General features: G+C 46.0%; 1 protein-coding gene across 1 annotated transcript in view; it reads right to left on the reverse strand.

The window, feature by feature from the left end:
- The window catches only part of KDM7A (lysine (K)-specific demethylase 7A), a gene marked incomplete at its 5' end in the record, with an annotated part of 79,497 nt that extends 57,806 nt beyond the window's left edge, over positions 1 to 21,691 (reverse strand). Inside the window, one exon of the mRNA XM_006861249.1 lies at positions 21,606 to 21,691. Within this exon, the coding sequence (XP_006861311.1) occupies positions 21,606 to 21,691 (86 nt within the window). The remainder of the gene's footprint in view (positions 1 to 21,605) is intronic.
- Position 21,692: the final 1 nt, after the last annotated feature.

The following is a 21,692-nucleotide window of genomic DNA, read 5'->3' on the forward strand; positions in this document are numbered from 1 at the left end:
CAAGTGTTCTTTTCAGTCCATGTAGGGCCACATTTTTCACATTGTTGAGCTCTTTGTCCGAGGTGCTGTTTGTGTTCCCAAGCACAGAAGGCTGTCACGTGCCTCAAGGAGAAACTATGTGTGTGTCAGAGAAGCTTCCTCAGGGCATGAATTGTGGTGCTGCCTGCTTTGAGTTCAATGTTAATGAATCAACAATATATACTAAATAACGCGTTTTTAGGCAGAAAACATCTAAAACTAGAGTATGTACGATCAGTCAACAGATACACTTCCAGGAAACAAACCTTGTCATTCTCACAGAAGCAAAGAGTGTTTACTAATTCTGCCATCCCAGCAGCTGCCTTCAGTAACTGTACAGACACACATGCTTCTGTAGTCAGACCACTGGGACGGATAAATTCTACCTAGTAACTAAACAGAGATGAAGCATTACGCACAACGGGAGCCCAGGACAGTAGAAGCGCCTTATCTGCAAGCGTTCTGGTTTACGAACCCCACCAACAGGAAACCAGTCTTGTAGCAAGAGCAGCTCACACTCTTCACCACTCTGCCTGCGTGCATGTCAGTGAACACCCCAAGTACTGATATGGGGCCTACGATCAAATTTTGGTGAGTGAGTCAGAACCGACTCAACAGCACTTAACAACAGGAGACCTGGCAAACATGAAGTTCATAAATACTGAGGACAGACTGCACGTGGGTCATCTGTTGAGTCCGGCTCCTTGTCAAATGTCAGACATTTTCACTCACTCTGTGTGGCTCCCAAGTCAGGCTGGGCATCAGAATTCTTGGGAGAATGAGACAGTTCATGAAGGCTGGGGGCAGAGCAGTATGTGTACTTACACACACGTGCAAGTTTGCAAACGCAGAGCATCTGTCTGCAAGGAAGTGGTCCCAGAAGCAGACTCTGAGCGGATGAGGGGAGAGAGAAGGCTGCTTCTCACCACCAAGTGTTTATACCTTTTGAGATGGGCACTGTGCTTCACCCATCATTTAAAAACAGAAAAACACATTCATGAGCTCCATCCCAGACCTACTGGGAAAAATCAATGGGCGGGGCCTAGTAGTCTTGCTTTGTAACAAACGCCCCAGCTGACTCTTCTGCAGCTACGGAAGGCACAGGCACTGCTTCGCCACCAGACCACAGGCTGGCACAATGCCTCGTCCACCCGCCACGCTTCCTCTGCCAGGCCGGCTTCTCCAGTTAGAAATAAAGCCACTGGGAGACCCGCCTCAGGTTTAACACTTCTGACTGTCAGATTCCAAAGCAGGATCTCACAAAACGTTTACAGGTTTACATGACACAGGAACTCCAAGGAACTGGAGGACACATTTGCTTAAGCTACCACCCAACACCCATTTAAATTTGAATCTTGCCAAGATAAAGGGGTACATAATGGATGTGAAGGAAAATACAGAGCACTGGATTCTCTTTCTTTGGAGATCTTGTTTGGCATTGTCCCTATTCTTTGTCTAGGGAAAAGGATGTCCTATGATGAGGGGGCTTCAAAAGTCTGTGGAAAGCTGGAATGAAAAGACAAGGAAGATTCTGAAGACCCCTCATAGCGTTTTAGACGCTTTGGAGTCAGCAACAGGCACCAAAGGGCCCCTGCCCCTTTACACAATTTACTGACTGCACCTATTCACACCTATTCACACTTTGCTTGGCTTTCAGGCACCCTCCCCAAGTGTGTCTTGGTTTTCCAAATAGGACATCTTTTAAAAGAATACATTAAGGTATTTTAAGATGTATCAGTAACTCTGAGCAAACTCCAACCTGGACGACAACTTCATTCCTACTGTGAGTACAGTAAGCTGTCTTTTCTGACACCTACAATACACGCAGGATCAGAAGATCACCCTGAGATCAAAGATAATGGCCATCAAGAACTTTTATACCTAGGACACTTAGCAATGCGTCTACTACTTCACCACCAGGGAATGTTCTGGATCTTTTACTAAGAACACGAGTCAACCAAATGAATCAAGCAAATCTAGTTTTCCTAATAACCTTTTTCAAATTCAGTGTCCAGTGTCCCTCTCCAAGGAGGAAGACTACATGCCAAGCCAAGTGCAAGGACACTTACAGAACTTTCTGTGTCTTCAAAGATGCAGTGGGGACGGCCACAAAAGTAGCTTTCAGGGGACTTTCTGTCCTCACCACACTTCTTCATCAGTTATAATAGAGGTTTGGATTATGAAAAATTTGATATAACAAATAGCTCTACATGGAGTTTCACATACGAGGGGGCTTCAAAGAATGTGTGGAAAAATTCCTTTTTAACTTTTTAATTCCATTTCCCCACAATCTTGTGAAGCCCCCTTGTATGCCCCCAAAAATCTGAAAAGAATTTCAAGACAATTACAGATCAGGAATCACCACCAGTGGCAAAATGGGCAGCTCTGAGTTGTGCACAAAAGGTCAGCAGTGAATGCTGAACCGCCCGACATCAGAACAGAGGAATAAGAAAGCACGTGAAGTGTGCAAGGGCTTGTGCCTACTTTCATGCCAGTTCCATTACTGGTCCCTTAAAATCCATTCTACAATTCTTCAAACTTCCACTAGAGGTCACCTGGCAGATGAGAAAAATACAGGCAGTTCTGGTCTGACATGGTGCTGGCAGGACCATCAAAATGACCATATAGTACGCTCCAACAGTGCCAAGGGATCTTAATAATTAGTCAATAATTCGAAATTCTTGTCAAAGCATTAAGAACTTTCCTACTATGACTTATGTATAGGAAAAAAATAACCAAACATTTCTTTAGTGCACTGTTGCTTAAAGCATTATGTTGATGAGCTCACTCACTGCCTCTGGCTGCCTATCTAACCTGCCAATGAGTCACCTCAACTCAGAGGACAGAGGATAACTGCCCCATGGGGTCTCCTAGGCTGTTAAGGAAGACTGAAAAATGCCTTTGAATGATCATGCTGCCAGAGAACAACCAATTCTTGGAAGAAGTACACCCAGAATGCTCCTTAGAAGTGAAGCTGGTGAGAATTCATCTAATGTCCTTTGGGCATGGTATTAGGAGAGACTAATCCTTGCGGCAGGACATCATGCTTGGTAAAATAGAGGGTCAGGGAAAAAAGGAAGACTTCCAACAAGATGAACCGACGCTTTGGTTGCAACAGTGGACTCAAACCTAGGAAAACTTATGAAAATGTCACAGGAATGGGCAGTGTTTTATTCTGTTGTACATACAGTCAACTTAAGGACTGTGGGTTAGATACTCAGCAGAGGTTAATAAGCAATCATAGACAGATGCTTAGCAGAAGCACTGTTTCGTTCTGCTGGGCATAAGGTCGCTATGAGCAGTACCGACTTGATGGCACCAGACCACAACAACAATAAGTTAACTAACTAAAAGGCTAGCAGTTCAAACTCACCAGCCACTCCATGATCTGATTCCACAAAGACAGGTACTGTTCAGGGAGGGAGGCAAGAGTGAATGCTGTTGTTGCTGTGTTAAGTGACGCTGAGTCAGTTCTGACCCACAGAGGCCCTGTATAGGGTTTCCGAGGAGCAGCTGGTGAGCTTGAACCGCCAACCTTGCAGTTCAAACCGACTTTGCAGTCCAGTGCATTAGCCCACAGTGCCACACCAGGACTCCAAGATTATAGTAAATAGAGGTAAATATTGGAAAGGGTTGCAATCGATTTGTCTGTATATGGTTTGTTAAATGTAAAACTGAAGATCTGCTCTGAAAATTTTAACTTAATGCACAATACAAAGTTTAAGTAACTTTTAAACTTTTTAGGTGGTTGTTAGGTGTTGTTCAGTCAGTGCTGACTCATAGGGACCCCATAGGATTTTCAAGGCCATACATCTTTATTGGAAGTGGACTGCCACATTGCTCTCTCACAAAGCCGTTGATAGTTTAGAACTGCGGACCTTTCAGTTTGCAGTTGAGCAATTTAACCACTGCACCACCAGGGTTCCCACTCTTTGGAGGCTCCGCAAAGAGTCATGTCCACATTCCTACAAATAATTATTTCTTTTATTACTCCGTTTAGGGTCAATTTCAATGTGGCACTATTGCTTTCTGGCTTCTCTACAGCACTTTCTCTCTGTTGGCCAGTTCTCTCCATGCTCTGTGTTTGTAAAACGTCACGTGGGCTTATCATTAGGAGGCAGGGAGGCAGCACAGTGATGTGCTTTGCAGTCTGTGTTGTACCCGAAGCCCATCCGTGACTTACACAGTGGCTGGTGACTGTCAGGCTGACCAGCCTGCAGAGAAGTTTGTGCTTGATGAAATGACTCAGAGTGAACACACCACAGGGATCGACATTTGGATTTGGCGTTGGGGACTGATGTTATCTATCTCAGTGGGGTGACTGAGATCGTACTAAGAGGACTGCTTATGTAGCAGTCTCCACAAGAGCTTTTCCTAACACTGGACCCACCCCATGGACGTCAGTTTTCAGGAGTCATGAAGACTGGGTGACACTGGGCTGAGATAACATCACCTCTATTTCCTACCGGGACTTCTCAGAGACTCCAGCAAGTTAATATGCACTTTGAATGTTCAGATGGTGATTGAGCACAAGCGATAAATGCTGCAACCAACCTCAGTTCTTCCTTTTTTCCCTTCATGAAACACTTCGTGGGATGATTATCTTCTACCTGAGGAAAGTGCTTCTGAAATTAACTCTCCGACTACCGGCTGTGAAGTTTATTATGCATTTAATGTTTCTACAATTAAAGTACCAATAAATCAAGTGTATTATAAAATCAGCCGTTAACAATGAGGAGACCATGCCAGTGACAGCATTGCCAAGTGTTTACTGAACACCAGCCAAGCACACGTGTTCATGGAACACATATCAACAAAAGAATTTAATAACTCAAAAGAAACTGACCTGGGTTTGTGTTTGTGTTGGGTTTGTGTTTGGGTTAGGTTTTCTACAAACCGACCTGGATTTGTATTTGCGTTAGGTTTTCCACAGCACAACATCGTTAACAAGCACTGATAGGGCATTTCCTAGGCTCAGGGCCAAAGGCAACCTTCCCTGAAAGAACTGAGAATTTTGTCCAATGACAAGGCTTACAAAAAAGCACACCAACACCGTAGCTTATGTGGGTCTCATGAACCATCTGTTGTCTTCTAGGCAAAAATTCTACCCTTCCCACCAGTAGCAAGTCTGTCCTGGTATAAGAATTCAAAGTTACATCTAGCACTGCTGGAGTCCTGGTATAGCACTGTAGGATAAGCACTAGACTGTTAACTGAAAGGTCAGCGGTTCAAACCCACCAACTGCTCCTCAGAAACCCTATAAAGGGTCGCTGAGAGTCGGAACCCACTCAACAGCACCTAACAACAACAACAAGACATCTAGCACCACAAACTCTCTCTGCCCTCTAGAATTCTAACCTTGCCTATTGTTGTTAGGTGCTGTTGAGTGGGTTCCGACTCTCAGCAACCCCACGTACCACAGAACAAAACACTGCTTGGGTCTGTGTGTACCTTGCTCACAATCGCGCCTCTGTTGGGGCCCATCGTTGCTGCCACTGTATCAATCCAGCCCATGAGGGCCTTCCACTTTCTCACTGACCCTCGATTTTACCAAGCACGATGTCCTTCTCCAGGGACTGTGGCACCTAAAAGTATGTCCAAAGTACATGCGACGAAGTCTTGCCAGCCTTACCTCTAAGGAGCACTCTGGCTGTACTTCCTTGGATTTGGGTTTTCTTCAGACCACCAAACCCTGCCATCAAACTGATTCCAACCCACAGCAGCTCTCTATAGACTACAGAGTTTCTGATCACTTCAATCCTGCAGGAGCAGGTAGCCTAACCTTCAAACCCAGCAGCTGCTGGATTTAAAGTGCTGACCTTGTGGTTAGCAGTCCAACATCTGACCCACATCAGCACCAGGCTCCTTGTTCTTTAGACAGTCCGTGGCACATTCACTGTCCTTCACAAATGCCACAGACTTTGCCTGGCCTGATCAACTGAAAGAATACTTACCAAATCCCTGTGCACAGCTGGAGTCTATTTATTTCTGGCTAGGTCCATCCTGTTGGCACTAATGTATCAGAATGACAGCGTGGGAAACTGAAGAGCTGTTGCCTGACTTCCCATAGAAACCTTAACTTTTGCCCACAGAAGACGACGAGCAGCACACAAAACAGCCACCAAAAAAAGGAGTAGCAAGGAAGGAGATGAGGCACTACCCACATATGCCCACCCATCTGGAGCACAAACATTCCAACCCATACCAACAGCTCCCACAGCCCAGAAGACAAATGGGGTCAGGATGCTGACGCATGAAATTAATTCAGAGGAGAATGAGCTAACTGTCAAAACAGTTGGTATGCAGAAAATTTTAGCTCCTGAGTGCCTTTGCTAAGGACACTTGACTCCATTTCACAGGGATGGCCTCCAGGTACAGGTAAACCTTGTTTGAACAGACCTGGGGTGGCACTGTGGGAGATGCACCATGGGTCAGTGTCCACTCCGCAGCACTAATAACAACAGCCTCCTCCCCACAGAGGCCCTGTGCTGGCTGCTCTTATGTGACCATTCATCTGTGATATGTCAACACTTGACTGCAATTCTTCTTAGGCTACAACAGGACGGCACACTACTACTCTGAGTTGTTTCTAGCATTTTGGGAAAAAAAGGGGATTCAAAAGAAAGGGAGAAATCAATGAAGACAGCAGCAGCTTCAAAGGGTGTGAGTGGCGGTGATCCCTGGCAGCATGGGGGGTAGGATAGGGTGAGGGACTAGAAAGGGAGACAAGAAGGGAAGGAAGCCACCTGGAGGCATCTGGTAGACTATTATGGAGTGAGGTTTTGAGAGATCCCGCTCTAGGTAGCTATCCAACACTCCTACCACCAAAGACTGAGGGCCTATCCCAGGAGCGTGAGCTCCCAGCATTCCAGCCGCTAAGGTCCCGAAGCCAGAGAAAGCCTCTAGGCCAAGACTCACATGTTTTCAGAAAGAAGTACTGTGTTTATTTGCACACACACAGACAGAAAGGAGACATGTAGGGGTGACTACAGAGCTAACGACGACACCTAGAAAATTCCAGCTGACCCAAATTATGTGGATGTACTAACTTGCTCATTCTTTGTACACATCTGCCCATCTTAACACAGGCTGTGTTCTCCACCCTTCTTTCCAATATCTCATCATCATGTCTGGGATACACAATGGACAAGACTATATACATGAGTAAAATAAGCCTAATGAATAAATTGATTCTAAGTAAATGTATAAAATGTAAGCAGGTATTTATTACACATTCAAGACCAGAGTTCAGAGGTTGTTGTTGTTAAGTGATATTGAGTTGATTCCGACCCATAGTAACCCTATACGGGGTTTCTGAGGAGAGGTTAGTTAGCAGTCCAGTGCATATCCTACAGCGCGACACCGCGACAGCAGAGTTCAGGGCTCTCCGTGTGATTTTTCACAAGGAAGAGGGCTACAAAGGTAAGAACTTGGACGTCATCCCCCAGAGAGATGAAATGTGAGGTCATGGGGTTGAATGAGCAGTGGAAAAAGGATCCTGTGGCAGACTGAAGCCACTGTTAAAGGAGCAGTGAGAGGAGCAGGTGGAGAAGGAAAACCCACCCAGAGATAGGCTATGTGGAACGATACTGCAGGTGGAGCAAGACAAAGGCTAAGAACGGCCCACTGGGTTCAACAATGTGAAGCTCACTGGTAGCTTTGACAGGAGCGGTTTCAACGGAGAGAGAGCTATGACGGCCTGACTGGATTAGGCTCACAAGAGACTGGAACCTCAATTCAACAGAGAGAAGGGAAAAGAACGAGTGTCAGCAAATATGGGCGACTCTTTGGGTGAGTTTACTATAAAGGAAGAAAAGAAATGGGGCTACAGCTGAAGGAGGGGCAAACAGTCGAGAAGCTGTTCTTTGTTTTGTTTTGTTTTTCACGGAAGACACTCATATATGTTGTTTGCACACAGATGAGAACGATGCCACAGAGAGAGAGAGCATGAGTGCTGAGGTAGTATCAGGTATGAGAGGGGCTGGGCTCTAACGGACCTGCAGGTCAGTTCCCATGGCCACCAGAGACTATGGTCTATGTGACTCTGCCGTTTCCTCTCCTTCTGAAACCACACTGAAAAATGGCGCTCTCTCACATGCTAAGGCAGACGCTGGCACCAGCGACTCCCCTATAAATGGTGGGGTTAGGGGATCGGCCCTTCAGAGCCAAGTGCTGGAGTCAAGCGTTCTGAGGGGGAGATGTCCTTTGTTTCAACTATATGCCCCATTTTGACAAAGCAGACAGGCTGCTTTGTCTGACTGGCAAGACAGAGTTTGTATAAGTGTTAGATGATGCAATTGACCTCAGTTCTTTCTCTTTTTCTCCTTCATGAAACACTGTGGACGATTATTTTCCACCTTCAGACTACATGGATGGAGGGAACAAGCCTTCTAGGTATTTTTTTCTTGATCTGGCTCATGGGTCACAAAATATAGGGCTACGCGTGCCTGGGAAACAGACTGATAGCTGAGAAGCTGATCGCTGGGGTGTCTGCAGTTCTACCTGTCGAGCAGTAAGGTCACCAGTGACAGAGAGAGAAATCAACCCCACCAGCATCCCCGTGGTGAGCACGGCCAGGGCCGTGTTCTGCTGGGCCTGCTGCTTGACGAATCACACCTACCTGTGTAATAAATGCCTGCTTAATTTTTACATATTTACCTTCATCAGTGATGCCTCATCTCCCACCAATCACTTTAGCCCTCTGGCAACCCTGCAGGTATCCAGTTTAGAAGCTAACAATTCTTGACTTCAGTAATTATCTCTTTTCTTATACCTACTAAAATAGATGTCCTGCATCACAAACATGTGATTTACAGATACCTCTGTTTAAGACAAAAAAAAAAAAAAAAAGAATTTGTTTTAAAGAAAAGCACCATTAAACACTACAGATACAGCTGATAGTGTCACTGCTGGTGGTAAGTGAAAGCTTGAAGTTCATGGTGGACAGGAAAGGACAGTCACCCACAGCCTACATCCCTGAACAGGACAGTCCTAAGAAGCTGGCCCGGCAGCCGTCCTCTGAGCTGTCCATGGAAAGCAGCCCCTCCTGGAACCCTGGAGCCGGATGAGTTCCTCACATGGCAGCCCTGGGGCCACATGTCCTGAGGCCTGTCAGGAGGTGAGTATGAGGGCTCCCGAGGGCCCAGGCCCACCCAGGTGCTCCTGAGGTCAGCAGGGGTGAGGCTTTGGAGCAAAACAGATACTGAGAGTGCAGTTCAGATGAGCTCATTTGATCTCTCCCGTTACAGGCTGGAGGAGCCCTGGTGGTGTGCTGGCTTACAAACTGGGCTGCTAACCACAAGGCCCACAGTTCAAGTCCACCAAGTGCTCCGTGGCAGAATGACAAAGCTCTCTGCTCCCATAAAGATTTACAGCCTCAGAAACCCCACACAGGGTCACTACGAGCCAGAAGCAACTGGACAACATACAACAACCACCAACCATAGGCTGGAGGATCCCTGATGGCACAGTGGTTAAAGTGCTCAGCTGCCAACCCAAAGGCCAGCCATTTGAACCCAGCAGCTGCTCTGAGGGGGAGATGTGACGGTCTGGGAAACGCTATGGGGCAGCTGCGTCATCTGTCTTACAGGGTCACTGTGAGTCGGAACCAACAGCAACAGGATTGGTTTTGGTTTCTGTACCACAGACGGAAGGGGAGGTGGGCGGCTCAGTGGTAGAGTCAGGGTCTTCCGGAAGTGCGGGGACCCAGGCTGGACTCCTGTCCAGCGCAAGGCCACCACCCGCCAGTGGAGGCTTGTGTGCTCCTAGGACACTAGACAAATTCCAGTGGAGCTTCCAGACGAAGACACACGAGGGAGAAAGGTCTGGAGATTTACTTCTGAGAATCAGCTGATCCTGTGGATCACAATGGTTTGATCTGAAAGCAGTCATGGGAATGGTGTAGGACCGGGCAAGGACAGTGTTTCTGTGGTGCATGGGGTCGCCATGAGCTGGCAGGTAAGAAGGACGGTGGGAGGAGGTAACTCAATGGCCGCTAACACGAGGTAAGAACAGGAAAAAGCACATCTGATGAAAGATGACCCTGAAGTGTACAGAAGGGATCCCCGTCTCCCAGTAACCAAGTGTATCTAAAGAAAACGCCACCAATCCTTTGATATACAGAGAATCAGGCTAAGCAAATAAAAAAGGAAACGTGACTCTAAGAATCATGCCCACAGAACATTGGCCGAGACAGCTCTGAAGCAGGACGAAGGGAAGAGGAACCTGAGTCAACTCAGGAGAAGCTAAATTCAATATGAAGAATATTCTGTACCTGCATAAACCCCAAGATTCCTTCAGAAAGCAGCCATGTGGCGAGCGAGCGGAGAGACATGACAGGGAAAACGGGGATCCCAGGACCCCGCAGCTCCTGGGCTCGTTACTGGGCCCATTAGGACACTTTCCAAGTGGTTTCGTTTTTCCTAACCTCCATCATGTTGTTTATTTTACAAAGGTCTATGGGTCTCGTGGAGTCCTGATATGTCGCTAATGCACTGGACAGCAAGGTCAGTTTGAACCGTAAGGTTGGTGGTTCAAATCCACTAGCCACTCCTTGGAAACCCTATGCAGGGTCATTATGAGTCGAAACCGACTCAACGACACTTAACAACAGCAACATGGGGTGGCGTAGTGAGTGTAATGTTGGGCTGCTAACCACAAGGTCAGCAGTTCAAGCCCACCAGCCACTCCTCAGGAGAATGAGGACTCTCCCATAAAGATTTCCAGTCTTGGAAACCTTCTAGAGCACATCTACTTTGTCCCACAGGGTCACTACGAGTGGACATCCATTCAACAGCTCCAAGACATCTGGGCAGATCTCCAGGACCACTGTATTTTATTTTTTACTTATTAATATTAAAGCATCCATGGGGTCCTATAGAAGTCCAAAGCTCTTTGCACATACAACACACCGAGCTATTGACCTTCATATAGGTTGCCCCAGCTTTCACAATTTAGGAGCTGTCTGTGCCCAATGTCCAACTGGTATAGATTACTACCTGAAATGGGAATCAATATTTGAAATTCTCGCATTGTGTGTTCAAGAAAAAAGTTTATTTCCAAGTGACAAAAGAAGAAAAGTTCAGCACTTTTCCACAAAACGCACTGTAATACAATAAAACACAAAGTATGTATAATAAGGTCACTGTAGTTTCTCTACCATTGATTTCTGGGGCATTCAAATTATTAGTTGAATACAACTTGCAACCCAGGTAAAGGACCATTTTAAAGACACTCTGCAGAATTGATCTGCTGAAGCTCATCAACTGTAGATCTCAGGAGCAGCACGCCTCATGCATCTTGTCTTTGATCAGCAACAGTCTGTTTAGAACATGAAGTTTAAAATATGACTATGACTGGAAACAATTTCAAGATGTATAGTGCTAGGAACCTACCCGAAGGATATACTTCCCAATGCTTGCCAAGAAAGACAAGCACACAAAATAGACATTCAGTGCAGCATTGTTACAAAAAGAGAGAAACTGAGACTAAACCAGGAAAAAGAACAACCATAGCAGTTGCTGTCAAATGAATTCTGACACATGGCACCCCCGTGTGTGGCAGAGTAGAACTGCGCTCCATAGCGTTTTCTGAGGGTGATTTTTCATAAGAAGATTCCACTCATGGCACCCCCGTGTGTGGCAGAGTAGCACTATGCTCCACAGGATTTTTAGTGGTTTAAGTTTCATAAGAAGATTCTACTCATGGCACCCCCACATGTGTTACAGCAGAACTGTGTTCCACAGGGTTTTCAGTGGCTGGTGTTTCATAATTAATTACCACTCATGGTATCCCCATGTGTGTCAGAGTAGAACCCTGTGTGTTCCACAGGGTTCTCAGTAACTGATGTTTCATAAGTAGATTCCACTCATGGCGCCTTGTGTGCATCAGAGTAAAGCTGTGCTCCAGTTTTCAGTGGCTGAGTTTTCCTAAGTAGATTTCACTCATGGTACTCCCATGTGTGTGTCAGAGAGGAACTATGTTCCACAGAGTTTTCAGTGGATGTTTTTTCATAAGAAGATTCCTCTCATGGCGCCCCATGTTTGTCAGAGTAGAACTGGGCTCCATGGGGTTTCCAGTGGCTGATTTTTCAGTAGTAGAGGGACAAGACCTTTCTTCCAAAGTACCTCGCACCATTTTGTTAGCAGCAGAGCACGTTAACCTCTGCACAGGCCACGGAATGGGTAGCCAATCCAGATAATGGAATTCTACCCAGCCATTAAAAAGAGTCAGGGGGGAGGGGGGACTACAAAGGCAAGAAGTGACTGGCTTACAAGCTTTCAAGAGGGAACCAGGTGCTAGGGAGCATGGCGGAAGGCAGAATCTCTAGTAGGTACTATTCAATCTGTCTGGGCGGAGCTGATGAAAGAAGATACAGATGGGTAACTCGTGATACTGTAGTGAATAATGCTTATCAGGACGGACTATGAGAGTTGGAAATGCAAAGGTAGAAGTTTTGTAACAAGGAAGGGAGTGATTAATTCTCCAGGATAGGAGTGGAGGCCTCTGGGACCATCAACGGAGAAGAGCCGAGACTGGGACCCTACCCAGAGAAAAAGAGATGCCTGAGATAGACACAGAGATGATGACATGGAGTGATGAAGCGACTGGGGACTTTGGACCCAGAGAGGGAAAGGGACTGTGGGCCGAAAACTGGGGGGAGGAGGGGAAAGCGTAGGGGGTGGGTTTCTGGGATATACCAGGTTTTGGGTGGTTGATGATGCATGGAGGGGATTGGAACCATGGCAATGAGATGTTATACGATGGCATGAATGCAAAACTAAAGTTCTCCCACGTAAACTATCATATAATTCACAATAAAACATTAAAATAAACAAATAAATAAAAAAGAGTCAGAGCGCTGTCCCTAGTGATACTGAAAACTCCTGGACCTTCTGGCCATTTAATACATAAAAACCGCCAGTAAGATTTCTTCCCACAGTGCTGACCAACGCTGACTAGCGCTGCTGCCTCCAGGAGGGGGCTGCCTGGGAAGAAGATAGGAGCCTCACTTGTTACTAATGACTGACAAGTATGTAAACAATCACTACAGTAACAAAATGTAACTTCCAAAACAAATCAGAAACTCAGTAGCAGCTGCAAGATTAGCATTGGTCAGCTGTTCCAAAGTTGTCCAAATTATCTGGGAGCTTAAGTTGCTCAAAACCACCACAGCCTGCTTTAGGAGAGCATGCCTCCACACACATTATACTCTTATCCTTGAGCCTGGCACTTCAGATCTCAGAATAGAGGCATTTAGCCTCTTGGATGATTTGAAAACCCAATTTCAGACCTAACAACACAGGCCAGGAGAGCATACCCAGCAGAGATGTGCACCCAACCGACGAGAGAAAAACTGTCTCAGGAGAGGATACTTGTCTCCTGCCTCCCAGCAGCCTGAGAAGACACCCACAGCACCCTGGGCTTTCTTCAAATATCAAAACTGAGTCAGTGTGTCCCAAATGCCTCAGTGAAATAAGCAAAGAGAACACTCATAAATGTTCCTATGATTAAATTAATACAACAAAGAAAGAAATTGAGAAGTTTAACAAAGGCACTTTTTGTTCTCTTGTGTAAAAAAGATACACGCTCACCCAGTGAGACTATACTATATTATGACATTACAAAACTTCAAGGAACCCTCGTAGCATAGTGGGTTACGCACTGCGCTGCTAGCCTCAAGGTCAGCAGTTCAAATCAACCAGAATTTCTGTGGGAGAAAGATGAGGTTTTCTGCTCCAACAAAGATTTACACCCTCAGAAACCCTATACAGGTCTCTATGAGTTGAAATGGACTCGAGAGCACACTACCACCACCCCTACACAACTCCAACAGGTATAAAGGGAAACAATTGTAAAGCAAACTGTAAGGATCACTACAATCCCAACTTCTTTTAAAAAGCAAAATGAAGTACAATACAAAATTCATTATAAAGAGGATGAAGGTATTACATTATGAAACCTCAAATATGACAGGTCATCAAAAGTTCATGGAAAATTGGAAGTTAAAAATAATGGAGTTTTACCACAAACTTTTTGAAATCCCAACATATTTCATACTCTGTTTCCAATACAGTTATAATTTTAACATATTTACCCTAAGTAATAAGTAACAAGAACAACAGAAAAGTAGGATGCTCATAAGCATCTCTCTCTCCCTGGAATTCTATCCCGTCTATTTCACCTATGCACCACCCTCCCCCGACCCCCCTCCAAGACTGCTGCTGCTGTGAGGTGATGCCAAGTCAGCATCAACTCATAGCGACCCTATACACAGCACGGCCCCACTGCCCTGATCTGCACCAGCCTCACAATCGATGCTGTATTTGAGCACACTGTAGCAGCCAGTGTCAAGCCACCTTGTTGAGGGTCCTCCTCTTTTTCACTGACCCTCTACTTTACCAAGCATCATGTCCTTATCCATGGACTGTCCAGTCTGAGCTGTTGAAAGGATTGAGGTAAAGTCTTGCCATCCTCAGTTTTAAAGAGCATCTAGTTAACTTCTCCAAGACAGATTTGTCCATTCTTCTGGTAGTCCATGGAATATGAATATCCCATTTTCTCACCAACACCATAATGCAAAGGCATCCATTTCTCTCCAGTCTTCCTTATTCACTGTCCAACTTTCCCATGCCTGTGAGGTGACTGAAAATACCATGGCTTGGGTCAGCTGCATCGTAGTCCTCCAAGCAGCCTCTTTGCTTTTTAACACTTTACAGAGGTCTTGTGCAGCAGACTGGCCCAATCCCGTACATCACTGGCTTTCTTGACGGCTGCTTCCATGAGTGACAGACAAGTCAGAGGTCTCTCTCTCCCTGATGATGATGTCAGCTGAGGAAGGAGAGGAGCCTGAGACTCCAGTGAGGCAACACGTGCACGGTCATGAGCAGGATGTCAAGTGGCCCTGACACATGACCACCCCATGCACAGAAGGACAGACTCCTTATGATCCAGAGGGTCTGCACAGGCTGATTTTCAGAAAGAGATCACCAGGACTTTCTTGCCTGTCTTAGTCTGGACGTTCCACTGAAATCTGTTCATGCACCATGCATCCCTCCACTGCACTTGGCAGAGTTGAGAAATGTTTTGCTGAGCTCCCAGGACAATACTGAGTGTGGTGGTGGTGGTGAAGTGCTATTGAGTCGGTTCCAACTCATAACAACCCTATAACAGAGTTTACAAGGAGCGACTGTTGAGCTTGGAGCGCCACCCTACTGTGCCACACCTGAGAAACTCCTGCCTAGACAAAATTCTTATATCCAAATACACTGAGCTATTGGTTCAGGCTCCAGGAATGAAAATTACATAACATATTTATAAATTACCAAAACCAGCAACATCTCAGAAACACAAGCAACATCTCTGGCCGGGATAATTACCATCTTACTAGGCTCCTCTGCTACCCTGCAGTTTTTTCCCTATCCAGCAGCCAGAGAGGTCTGGCAAAGGCTCAGTCAAACCATTTACTCCTAAGCTTAAAATATAATTGACACTGAACAACGTAGAGGTCAGGGTTGCTGACCATCTACACAGCTGAAAATCCGTGTATAATTTATAGGTGGCCCTGCTGCTACTGCGGTGAGCTCTAGTGTTGTGAGCATCACGTCAGCACTGTAGGATGCTAATCAACTCCTCATGAGCAATTCATCTCTACGTACATCATTGGCTCGATGTAAAATCCAAACTATTATCTGCTCCCACTGATACTACTGCATGGTGCAGCTGCCGAAATGGGCCATCCTCAGACCCGGTACTTGTTCTTCCTTTGGCCCAGCACTCTCCCTAGACACCTACAAGCCTCCCCTGCATGCCTGCTCCCCAATATTTCCTTTTCAAGGTCTTCCCACATCATACCTTCCCAGTCCTCTCTGTTGCTGCTGTTCCTGTTGAGTCAATTAGGACTCATCACAACTCTGAACAGGGTTTCTCAAGCTATAAATATTTACGGGAGCAGAAAGTTTCATGGTTCTCCACAGAGCAGCTGGTGAACTTGAAGCGCTGACCTTGTGGTTAGCAGTCTAGTGCTTATCTTACAGCAACCACACTAGTCCCTAACAATTTTTCTTCACCACTCTTGTGATACAGATTTGCTTCTTTATCGCCCCCACTAAAGCATAAATTACAAGTGAGCCAGAACTTGACCTGGTACATTGCTACTGTCCTAGCACCAAGAACAGCGTCCAGCATACTGAGAACCCTCTCGTGTATAATCATGAATCTGTAGCATAGCTCATCAACAGCTCAATGGAGAAAAGCTACAGTCGTCCTCAGAGAAGCCAGCAAAACTCACCCACAACAAATAGAAAAGTTTCAAAATACCAAGAAAGCCCTTTTATTAACCCCAAAGCCAACTTCATAACGATGAAACACAAGAAGCAATCCCATTAAAATCAGAAACAAGAAACATAAGTTTCTTGTTAAAAATATTGTACATTAACCACCAAATGGGCAAAAAAAAATTTAACTTCAAACATTAAAAATTCTTTGCAATCTTCAGTGTACATACAGCTCCTAAAAGTTTTGCATCTGCATACACCCATGTAGCTACAACTCAAGGTCAAGGTATTTTCTGTACCTCTCTCTGTCAACCCCCTTTCTGACTTCTATCATTCCATTTTGCCTACAATGAAAGTGACAAAAATAGGATCAAACTCTATCCACTCTTTTGTGTCTAACATCCTTTGCTCAAGTTCTAGCTGTAAGATTCATCCATGTTGCTGCACATAGTGTTTTTACTGCTGTCCCGTTTTATAAATTTGCCACAATGTATCCAATGTATTGCTGTTGGCATTTAGGTTGTTCCTATTTGGGGATAATACAAATAAAGCTGCCATGAACATACTCGGACATGTGTTTGGTGGGAATACTTTCTGCACATTAACAGTTTGGGTTTGTTTCTGTTGTTATAAGGTGCTTTCGAGTTAGTTCTGACTTAACGTTGAGTCCATTGTTTTAGCCACTGTGTTCATCTATCTGGTTGAGGAGCTTCCTTTTTTTTTTTTTTTTTTGGCTGACCTTGCCAATCCTAATGTCCTTCTCCCAGGGTAACATGTCCACTGCACATGAGACAAGTCTTGCTGTTACTGTTTCTAAGGAGTATTCTGGTTGTACTTCTTCCAAGATAGATGTTGGGGCTTTTTGTTTGTTTTTAAGGGTAAATGATACCTTAAGGAACCCTGGTAGCACAAAGGTTAAAGCACTCAACTGCTAACTGAAAGGTCAGTGATTTGATCAGCAGTAGAAAAGATGTGCTGGTCTACTTCTGGAACTCTGACAGCCTTGGAAACCCTGTGCGGTAGTTCTACTCTGCCCTACATAGTCACCATGAGTTGGAGTTGACAGCACACAACATCCTGCAGTTGGGAAGGATGTAGGGTGAATGTGAGGCGGATGCCCTCTGTAGAGGGAAATCTTGGTATAAGAATTTCTGTATCCTCTGACCAGTAATTATAGTTCAAGGACATTTCTGATCGAATGCTTATATGTATTACGTCTTCTTCTAAGTGTTTTATATGTATTAACTCATTTGATTTACTCTGGGGAAATAGAGGAAGACGTTAAATCAAATAAGGATGCCAATAAGCACTGAACGGCTAACTGCAAGGTTGGTGGTTCAAACCCAAGAGATACTCCTTGGAAACCCTATACAGAGTTGCTATGAGTCGGACTCAATGGCACTTAACAACAATAAACAAGCTAGATAACTAACAATGGGGGAATGATTTAAAAATGTATTGTATTCCAGTAAAAGGAAATACTCTGAAGCCACTAAAAATGTTTTCAAAGAACATTAATGCTACAGGGGAAAGGAATTCCACTCTGTCCTATACACAGGGCATCTCTAGGGGTAGGGACTGACTCTACCACAAAGGATTTTGTTGTTGTTATACATTAATGAAAAAAAATGTAACAGCAAAATGCATAAAATGAACTGCAGTGTTGTTTTTAAAACAGATACACACATATACACACACATACACACACATGGACACATACACACACATACACACATACACACACAGCCGCCACTGTTACAGTACCGGTTATCTCTGGAAGACAGCCAAACTTCCATAGACTTTATCCTTTTCTGTGCTTTCCAGCTTTTCTATAACATACTGTTTTTGTCAATCAAAAGGAAGATGCTATTGAAAAGATTCATAAAGTTTTTACATTCTGTCATTGTTGTGAAGTGCTGTTGAGTCAGTTCTGACTCATACTGACCCTTATAGAGTTTCCGAGGAGCGACTGGTAGATTTGAACCACCAGCCTTGGGATTAGTCATCCATGCTTATCCTACAGTGCCACACCAGTGGGGAGATGACACATTATGACCCACTTTAATTAGGACAATGAGTTTTGTATGGATGATACACAGGACACTAGAAAGACATCTAGCTTGGAGACCAGCATGCTCAAGAAAGAGCAAAAACTTAAGCCTCGGCTAGAGGAGCCTTCCCAGGAAAATCCAGTAGTTCCTCAACACTCTGCTCTACAAGATCCATTACACATGGCAACCTGGCAAGTTGTCATTGCCTTCTCGATGGGATTCCTGAATACACCAAGGACGCAGCCAGAGTCCAACAGCATCAACCCAGAGGAAGTTGATTCCACCGACCCAGCGAAAAACATCCAAAAAGGGCCTTCCTCCTCTCTGAGGACACGCCAGGACCCAAACTTTCAGATTCCAGATGTCAGAAACTCCAGGCCGAGGAAACCCAAATTTAGACCAAGATTTACGGATTCCTCAAGTTTGACCAATCTTCTCCTTAACCAGTATTGAGAAATTATCCAGGTAATAGCAATTCTCTGTATCCCTGTTCTCATCCTGCCTTCCCTCTGGCAGATGGGCCACCTTTGAATCTCCCAGGAAAGCTGAGCTCAGGGATTAAAGACAGACCTTAGCCTGAGGGGCCAACTCTCAGGAGCACAATGGTGTTTCTTTAATTATTACGACAGCAGACGGAACATTTTTGTTGTGTTCAAGAAACCAATCACTCCCTTCAAGGTATAATAAATATCACAGTAAAGATTACTCACAGGAGTGCGGAGGCACCATGCGCTAAGCATTGGATTGTGAACCACAAAGTCTGAGGTTGAAGCCCACCAGCCACTCCGTAAGAGAAAGAAGAGGCTTTCTGCTGCCTCAAAGATTTAAAGCCTCAGAAACCTCATACAGGAAGGACTGCTATGAATCGAAACAACAACTGAGCATAGGAAAACCAGATTGTTGTTGTTCAATGCCATGAGTTGATTCTGACTCACAGAGACCACGAAGGACAGAGTACAATTGGCCCATAGGGCTTCCTGGACTGCAACTTTTACAGAAGATCGCCACCTCTTTCTGCTGTGAAGCAGCTGAGTAGCTCAGACCACCAAGCTTTGGGTTCGCACCAAGCCTCCCAGTAAAAGATATTGATCTCAAATGACTAGCATTTCATTAGGAATTAACTTATTAATGTCTTGTTTGTTGTTATTAAGTGCTGTCGAGTCATTTCCAACTCATAGCGACCCTGCACAGGGTTTCCGAAAAGCAGGGCTGGTGAGTTTGAACTGCCAACCTTGAGGTTCAAACCAACCTTGTGGTCCAGGGCTTACCTTACAGAGTGACACCAGACACTGCTTTTGCATAACAGGGTGGTATCGCTAAACTTCCTAACTTTTCCTATAGCAACCACATTCCGTTCCTGAAGATTGCAGATCAAAAACCCCTCTGCTCAAACAAACCTACTTCAGGCTCATTTTCCCAGACTGTTGCTGACACGGACAGGAATTCACACAAGTTTAAATAACAAAGCAGAGTAACTGGTAGCCTCGCTCTCCCTCCTCTCCATAAATCAAAACACTCCAAATCCACGCCTGTCCATTGAGTCCCACTCATGACAGTCCAATGGGGCAAAACAGAACTGCCGCACAGGGTTCCCCAGTTACCATCTTTACAGAAGCAAACCGCCTCCTCCTCCTCTTTCTCCCTCCCAGCAGTTGATGGGAGCCCCAACCATTTAGTTAGAAGCCCAGCACTTACCCACTGCGCCACTAGGGCACCTCACCGGATCTACATATACCCTCTCTACTCCCTCTCCAGCTTCTGTGCACAAATTCATATTTGAAAGTATTGCAAAATAATCCCTCAAATAGTTGAAGCTCTTTTCCCCCACTACAGTGCTAGTTACATAGATTCAGATAAACAAAATCTGTAGGATTAACGCAGGACTGCGAACCACAAGGTGGGTGATTTGAGCCCAACAGCCTCTCCGCAGGAGGAAAATGAGACGTTCTGCACCGGAAAGGATGTACAGCGTAGGAAACAATCTAAAGTTTAGTAACCTGTCAAATCTCTGCACTGCACAACGGGGAAATCTTCCTAGGCAGTTTAACATGTCTCCACTTCATTGTTGTTGTTGTTGTTGTTAAGTGCCGTCGAGTCGGTTCCGACCCATAGCGACCCTGTACAGGGTTTCCGAGGGTGTAAATCTTTACGGGAGTAGAAAGCCTGATCTTTCTCCCGCGGAACGGCTGGTAGTTTCAAACCGCTGACCTTAAGGTTCGCAGCCCGATTCGTAACCACTACGCTACCAGAGCACTTCATTAAAAATAATAATAATAAGCATCTCCACAATTACCAGGGATTCGGTTTATTCGGTATGTAAATTACAGTTTCTGATAACCTCTATTCAGGTGACTACGCGTGTTGTGGGGACAGAGGATGGACAAACAGAATTGGTATGGTCTCTGCAAAACTAATTTTTGTATAGAATACAAATACAGAAAATGTCCTTTGGAGGGAATCCACCACAGAGCTAAACAGTGAAAAGGCTGTCCTTTTTTGAAAGGCTCCGCGTATTCTTTTTTGTCTTGCGAAATGTCCTAACTGGGAAGGGACGAAGCGAGCCCAAACACGGAGCTGTCCCTGGAACTGAGGTCCCTGGAACGAGCGCGTCTCCCTCCCCGGACCAGTAGAGGGCGCCCGAGACGTCCGGCCTGGTCTTGTGTGTTTCTGTACAATTGGGGGGTGGGGGGGGCTGTGTTTAAATGCCCTGCTGTCAATCAAAGGACACTTCCTACAGTCCCAGTCCCCAGGTCTGCTCCTGGCCCCGAGCGAACTCTGGCAGAGCTACACCCCCAGACCGGGACTCGGAAAGCCTGCTTCTCCCCAAAGGTGACCACGGGCCTGGCCACCACCCCCAAATAAGGACTTGGGGCTCCGGGCCACAACTCGTTTCTTTGTTTAAATGCCTGCGAAGCCCTCCCAGGCCGGCGTCGGGGCCGCAACGCCACCCTGTGGGGGGGGCCCCACTCGGTGACAAAACACGCGCGGCGGCCGCCCCCGACCTGCCCACGTCAGCGCTGCCCGGCGCCCCTGCCCGCGCCCCGGGACGCCCGGGTCCCCAACTTCCGTCAACACGTCCAAGTGCCGGCGCCTCATCTGTTGCTCTGTTTACTTCCGCGGCGGCGCGGGCGGGGGCTCGGCGACCCCCGTCCCGAGCCTCCGGCGACAACTTTTCCCAGGGCGCCGCGGCCCCTTTGTTCCCGTGTCGCGGCCGCTCGGGCCGGGCCGCGCTGGGCCGCGCCGGGGGCGGCGGCGGCGTTACCTGCCGTGGAACCAGTCCTTGCAGACGTCGCACTCGATCATGAAGCGGCTCACGTCGTACGGCTGCCGGCACACGCAGTACACCGGC

The sequence above is a fragment of the Chrysochloris asiatica genome, unplaced genomic scaffold, assembly GCF_000296735.1.
Source record: "Chrysochloris asiatica unplaced genomic scaffold, ChrAsi1.0 scaffold00041, whole genome shotgun sequence".
Classification (NCBI taxonomy): Eukaryota; Metazoa; Chordata; class Mammalia; order Afrosoricida; family Chrysochloridae; genus Chrysochloris; species Chrysochloris asiatica.